Source organism: Rhinopithecus bieti, unplaced genomic scaffold (assembly GCF_001698545.2).
Source record: "Rhinopithecus bieti isolate Rb0 unplaced genomic scaffold, ASM169854v2 scaffold_18354, whole genome shotgun sequence".
Lineage (NCBI taxonomy): Eukaryota > Metazoa > Chordata > Mammalia > Primates > Cercopithecidae > Rhinopithecus > Rhinopithecus bieti.
Window position 1 is genome coordinate 1,216,028 of NW_016809835.1, and position 6,850 is coordinate 1,222,877.

At 40.7% G+C, this 6,850-nt stretch overlaps 1 protein-coding gene across 1 annotated transcript in view; it reads right to left on the reverse strand.

Moving 5' to 3' along the window:
* Window positions 1-1,775: 1,775 nt before the first annotated feature.
* The window catches only part of AK6 (adenylate kinase 6), a 21,533-nt gene continuing 16,458 nt past the window's right edge, over window positions 1,776-6,850 (reverse strand). The window contains exons 3-5 of the mRNA XM_017890606.1: window positions 5,525-5,583; window positions 5,277-5,422; window positions 1,776-2,301 (exon numbers count right to left, since the gene is read on the reverse strand). Of these exons, the coding sequence (XP_017746095.1) occupies window positions 2,109-2,301; window positions 5,277-5,422; window positions 5,525-5,583 (398 nt within the window). The 3' untranslated portion in view covers window positions 1,776-2,108. The remainder of the gene's footprint in view (window positions 2,302-5,276; window positions 5,423-5,524; window positions 5,584-6,850) is intronic.

Sequence of the window (6,850 nt, forward strand, 5' to 3'; positions counted from 1 at the left end):
AGATGACTGGAATCCTTCTGAGAAGGCAACGTACCCTGATTACTTAGCCAAGAGAGAGCAGTGGAAGAAACTGCAGAGGGAAAGCCGGGAGTGAGAGGTTAAGCAGCTGCAGGAGGAAATCCCACCTGGTGGTCTACGACTGAAGCTTGCCCCCTGTGGTGGTATATTGTGACCAGACCCCAGGAGTGGCCCCTGTAGAGAGAGAGACCTCACCCCGTCATGCCTGCAAGTAAAGTAAGTTACAGAACATACACACACTTACACTAATAAAAATCGTTAAAATGGTAAAAATCAACAAAGATAGACCATAACAAGTGTTGGCAAGAATGTGAAGAAACTGAGTCCCTAATACATTGATGATGGGAATATAAAATGCTGCAACCACTTTGGAAACCAGTTTGGCATTTCCTCAAAAAGTTACACATGGTTGCCCTATGACCCAGCAATTCCCTTCCCAGGTATATGCCTAAGAAAACTGAAAACATACATCCACACGGATTCTTGTACGTGAATGCTTACAGTATGCTACTGTTATGTATTCAACTTCACAATACCCAAAGTGGATACAACCCAATTGTGCAAGTGATGGAAAACATAAGCAAAATGTGGTATATGCATATAATGGAATATTATTCAACCATAAAAAGGAATGAGATAGGCCGGGCGCGGTGGCTCAAGCCTGTAATCCCAGCACTTTGGGAGGCCGAGACAGGCGGATCACGAGGTCAGGAGATCGAGACCATCCTGGCTAACACTGTGAAACCCCGTCTCTACTAAAATACAAAAAACTAGCCGGGCGAGGTGGCGGGCGCCTGTAGTCGCAGCTACTCAGGAGGCTGAGGCAGGAGAATGGTGTGAACCCGGGAGGCGGAGCTTGCAGTGAGCTGAGATCCGGCCACCGCACTCCAGCCCGGGCGACAGAGCGAGACTCCGTCTCAAAAAAAAAAAAAAAGGAATGAGATACTGGTACATGCTACAACTTAAATGAACCCTGAAAACATTATGCTAAGCCAAAGAAATTGGACACAAAAGGCCACATATTGTATAATCCCATTTATATGAAATATCCAGAATATGCAAATCCATAGAGACAGAAAGTAGACTAGTGACTGCAAGGGGATGAGGAGGAAAGAATAGCAAGTGACTGCTAAAGGGTATAGGATTTCCCTTTATCATCACTGCTTCCCCCACAGTGGTGACGGTTACATAACCTTGTTAATAAGCTAAAAACCAATGGATTATAAATTTCATTTATGTTTATTTTTAGAGTCTAAGGTCTCACTATGTTGCCCAGGTTAGTCTTGAATTCCTGCCTCAAGCGATTCTCCACCTCAGCCTCCCCAGTTGCTGGGAGTACAGGCATAAGCCACCATACTCGGTTCTGATTATATACTTCAAAATAGTCAATTTTATTGTATGATAGGTATATCTCAACTAAAAAAAAGAACAAGGAGAGCTGTACTGAGATGATATAATCTCCAAATATATTAAGTGAAAAAAGAAAGGTACAGAATAGTGTGCACAATATACTATGATATTCTTTAAAAAATGTACACACATATATATACACTGTGCAGGCATAAAACCTCTAAAAAGACATGGGAAACCATTAACATTATTTCCTAAAAGGAAGGAACCTGGGGTGCCTGGGGATAGGGTGGTCTGGAAGGGAGACCTAACTTTTCAGCATGCTTTTTTGTACCTTTTGAACTTTGTATCGAGTACAACATTTAACTTTTTTTCTAATTTAAAGAAAGAGAAAAGGAATACTCTGCTGCTTTTCTTTAGTTTTATTTGAAGAGATCATCTGCATTTTTTTCTGTAATAAACTTAAAAGATATCCACCCATTGTTAGATTTATTTATTCTTTAGCAATTTAAGTATTAAAATCACAGTTTTTGTCTCAATCCTTAATAATACTATATTCATTATATTTCAGATGTTTAGCTTTCTCATGGAGAAAAAGAAATACAGGCATAAACCTATATACTATCCACCTGCTGGTCCTGCAACATGATTTTAATCAAGTGTTACTGATACTTGAACAATTTCTATGATGTCAGCAAAGATACCAACAAGAGTGATTATAAAGTAGGTAGCCTTATAAGTCAAGAGTTATGATCTTTGATCCACTGCTCAATCCATTTCAAGATCTGATCTACATTATTTTCTAGCTCTTCTGGTTTATTACTGGGCAGCTGATGCACGATTTCTTCCTTGTAGGATGCTGTGGCTTCTTCATAAAGAACTTGAAAAATCTCACACTGAATATTGTCTGTTAGTTTCTTCTCATTATAACCCCTAGAAGGCAGGGAGGTTAAGCAAACAAAAAGCAAAATAAATGGCATTAACTGGAGTTTTAGAAACATACCAGAAACTGGACACTTTTCAATACGTGAAAAATTACAAAAATGGTCTCTTCACCTAGAGAGGAGTGACTGGTACCTGTTTATATGACAGAGTTTCTTGACACTAGGGTTAAACTAAAGATCACGAGACCAGCATTTAGGTTTGTTTGAATTTTTCTGCCCACAATTTGTCAGCTACTCAGTAAATTCCCAATGAATTAGTAAATTAGCAAAACTCTCATAACCAAATATTCAATTCATATCAGCCAAAAAGTAGAAACAACCCAAATGTCCACAACCTGACAAATGTATTTAAAAATGATATATCCATACAACGGAATATTATTTGGCAATAAAAAGAAGTACTGGTATATGCTACAATACGAATGAACCTTGAAAACAAACTAATTGACAGGAGATAGGCATAAAAGTCCACATCCTGTATGATTTCATTTATATGAAATGTCTAGTATAAACAAATCCATAAAGATAGAAAGTAGACTATTGGTTGCCTAGGGCTGGGGAACTGAGGGTAAATGGGGAGTGACTACTACTGGGTATGGGGTTTCTTTTTGGGGTGACAAAAATTTTCTTTTTTTTTTGAGACGGAGTCTCACTCTGTCACCCACGCTGGAGTGCACTGGAGTGATCTTGGCTCACTGCAACCTCCGCCTCCCGGGTTCAAGCAATTCTCCTGCTTCAGCCTCCTGAGTAGCTGGGATTACGGACATGCGCCACCATGCCCAGCTAATTTTTGTATTCTTAGTAGAGATGGGGTTTCACCATGTTGGTCAGTCTGGTCTCGAGCTCCTGACCTCATAATCCGCCCAACTCAGCCTCCCAAAGTGCTGGAATTACAGGCGTGAGCCACCGTGCCTGCCCCCAAGATTCTCTAAAATTGGTTGTGGTAATGATTGTACAACTTTTTGATATGCAAAAAAAAAAAAAAACAAATGAGCAACTGATATATATACTTACTATGTACCCACAAAACTGGAAAAAAACCCTGAATTATGTACTTTAAATGGGTGAATGTAAATTACATTTCAATAAAGAGGGTATTTTTGTTTTTTGGTTGCTTTTGAGACAGGCTCTTGCTTCGGCACCAGGCTGGAGTGCAGTGGTGCAATCACAGCTCACAGCGGCCTCAACCTCCCAGGCTCAAGCATTCCTCCCACCTCAGCCTCCAAAGTAGCTGGGACCACAGGTGCATGGCACCACACTTGGCTAAATTTTTAAATTTTAAATTTTTTTTGTAGAGACCAGGATCTTGCTATGTTGCCCAGGCTGTTCTCAAACTCCTAGGCTCAAGCAATCACCTTGCCTCAGCCTCCCAAACTGCTGGGATTACAGGTGTGAGGTGTGAGCCATCCTGCCTCCCCCTCACCACCCAACCATGCCCAGCCTAAAGCTGTTACTTTTTTATAACCTTTTCAATAGTTGAAAATACTAACTAGCTCTCTCATAGTTTTTTTATACCTTAGTCATACCCTTGGCTATATATGTAAAACAGTAATTTTTAAATCAAAATTTTAAATTGTCTTGATTGAAAAAAAGCATATGTACCGTATAGTCCCTATTACTTTTCTGCCCCAAAACTTTTAATGGCTTTTCACTGCCTAAAAAAAAGTTTTAGGTCTAGCCCCAATTTTACTTTTTCTATGTGTATATTTGCTGCCATACTAGTCTGTGCAAGGATTTACAAGTATCCCAAACAAGAGTGGTCAGAGTTGACTATAATCAGTGAAAATCACAAATTCTGACCGCGACCTTAAGCAAAATTCTGGAGCTTTCCTTTCTGAGATTGCCCTCTAATTTCTCTAGGATCCCCATATTCCCACAGCTTTGATAAAAAGACACTGGGGAAAAAAGACTTCCCTCAAAGTTTCTCTTTACTGGTTTTTCCGCATTAAATCTGATGCTCTATTTGTGGGTTTGACTCAGGTATCTGTTAAAGACTGTGAGATGCTGGTTTATTTTGTTAGTTTTTCATAAGCTTTCCTATTCCTGATGCAGGGATAATTTGAGTGGGTAGTGTTCAGTCAGTAAGCAAAGAATATGTTAGGGGCTTGGCTGTTTTCCTAGCAAAGGTTTACATCAAAAAAAAAAAAAAAAGGCATGGCTAAACAGGGTCTCGCTCTGTCGCCCAGGCTGGAGTGCTGTGGCATGATCTCAGCTCACTGCAAGCTCTGCACAACCTCCCGCCACCCGCTGACTTAACACCATTCTCCTGCCTCAGCCTCCTGAGTAGCGCCCACCACCACGCCCAGCTAATTTTGTTTTGTATTTTTAGTAGAGATGGGATTTCACCATGTTAGCCAGGATGGTCTTGAACTCCTGACCTCGTGATCCACCCACCTTGGCCTCCCAAAGTGCTGGGATTACAGGCCTGAGCCACTGCGCGTGGCTGGCTAAATTGGATTTCTACACAGTACATTTTACTCAATCAGACTGTCAGTTGAGATATCAATTTACTCAAAAAGTACTGCCCATATTTTAAAGCAGTCATATTTTCAAACAAAACCCTTTATTAGCTGAGTGCTATGACTCACACCTATAACCCCAGCACTTTGGGAGGCCAAGGTGGGCAGACTGCTTGAGCCCAGGAGTTCAAGACCAACGTGGGCAACATGGCGAGACTCCATCTCTACAAAAAATATAAAAATTAGCCAGGCATGGTGGCATGTGCCTTGGTCTCAGGTAGGAAGCTGAGGCACAAGAATTGCTTGAACCAGGGAAGTGGAGGTTGCAGTGAGCCGAAATCACACCACTGCCCTCCAGCCTGGGTGACAGAGCAACACTCTGTCTCAAAACAACAAAAAACCCCAAAAAACAAAAATCCTTTATCATGGTACTACTGGCCAATTTCAGGAATCTGAATAAAAGTTAATATTATGCTTTAAGAATCGGATGTTTTTCCTTTCTTACCTTGTTTCAAGTCTTTCGTACAATACATTGGTATCTGTTCTCAGCACAAAAACTATATGAAACCAGCGTTCAGGGAAGAAATCACAACCATGGTAATCAACAATAACTCCACCTTCTCTCATTTGGTTATCTAACTCATCAACTACCTGCAAGAAAAATTAAAAAAATAAAATGCTTCTTAAGAAAACTGAAGTCAACTTTCCTATGAAATTCAACAAATGCATACTTTATGAAAAAGTCATACTTACTCTGTCTTCATCTAAGATGGGACAATCATACTCTTCATCATAGCCATCATACAACTGCTCTAAAAGAGATTGAGAATTCTTGTTGAAATAATATTTTCTAAGTAACTTTAAGTAATTTTCAATTAATTCTAGACTTTAGGAAAGGAAATGTATCATCAATTATTCTTTCAGATACAAGGGTGTGTACTAACAAAATAAATGTCATATAGACACCAAATATAAAGGAGTCATACTAACTGATAAATTGGAATTTTGTCTAGAGGGAAACTTGGATAGCAATATCTCTGAAACTGCTTTAAATATCAAAACTGAAACCAACTAAAAAGAGTGAATAGCCAACTTCAGAATTTGTGGGGTTATTAGAAGAGGACTACACTATTTTTGTTGAACTACAGATTGGTGGAAAGAGGAAACACCTGAACAGATACAAACACACTCACATACATTTGAAAGCAGATTAATGTATCAAAAGCAGTAACAGGCCAGGTGTGGGGCTTCGTGCTTGTAATCCCAGCATTTTGGCAGTATGAGGTAGGAGGATCTCTTGAGTCCAGGAGTTCAAGACAGCCTGGGCAACATGTTGAGACCCTGTCTCTACAGGAAAAAAAAAAAAAAAAAAAAAATTAGCCAGGCATGGTGGTGCACACCTGTAGTCCCAGTTACTTGGGAGGCTGAAGTGGGAGGATTGCTTGAGGCGGAGGTTACAATAAGCTGAGATCACACCACTGTACTCCAGGCTGGCTGACAGAGCAAGACCCCGTCTCGAAAAAAAAAAAAAAAAGCAAGAAAAAAGCAATAACAGATTCTTGATTTCAGAACTGAACCCTCTGTCACTGAGCTCACATCCTCAACGGGGACTGAGAAGGGTCAGGACTCAGATGCTTCCGAACAGTATCTTTACTTCTAGATTTCCAGCATCCCAAACTGTCATTCCTCATAAGAGTTAGTCTTATTTCAGAAGGCAAAACAAAAATAACGTTCAAAGTTACAAGGGAGGCAAATTTAAATGTAATATAAGAACTTTCTGGCCGGGCGCGGTGGCTCAAGCCTGTAATCCCAGCACTTTGGGAGGCCGAGACGAGGTCAGGCGATCAAGACCATCCTGGCTAACACTGTGAAACCCCGTCTCTACTAAAAAATACAAAAAACTAGCCGGGCGAGGTGGCGGGCGCCTGTAGTCCCAGCTACTCGGGAGGCTGAGGCAGGAGAATGGCGTCAACCTGGGAGGCGGAGCTTGCAGTGAGCTAAGATCCCGCCACTGCACTCCAGCCCGGGCGACAGAGCGAGACTCCGTCTCAAAAAAAAAAAAAAAAAAAAAAAAAATTA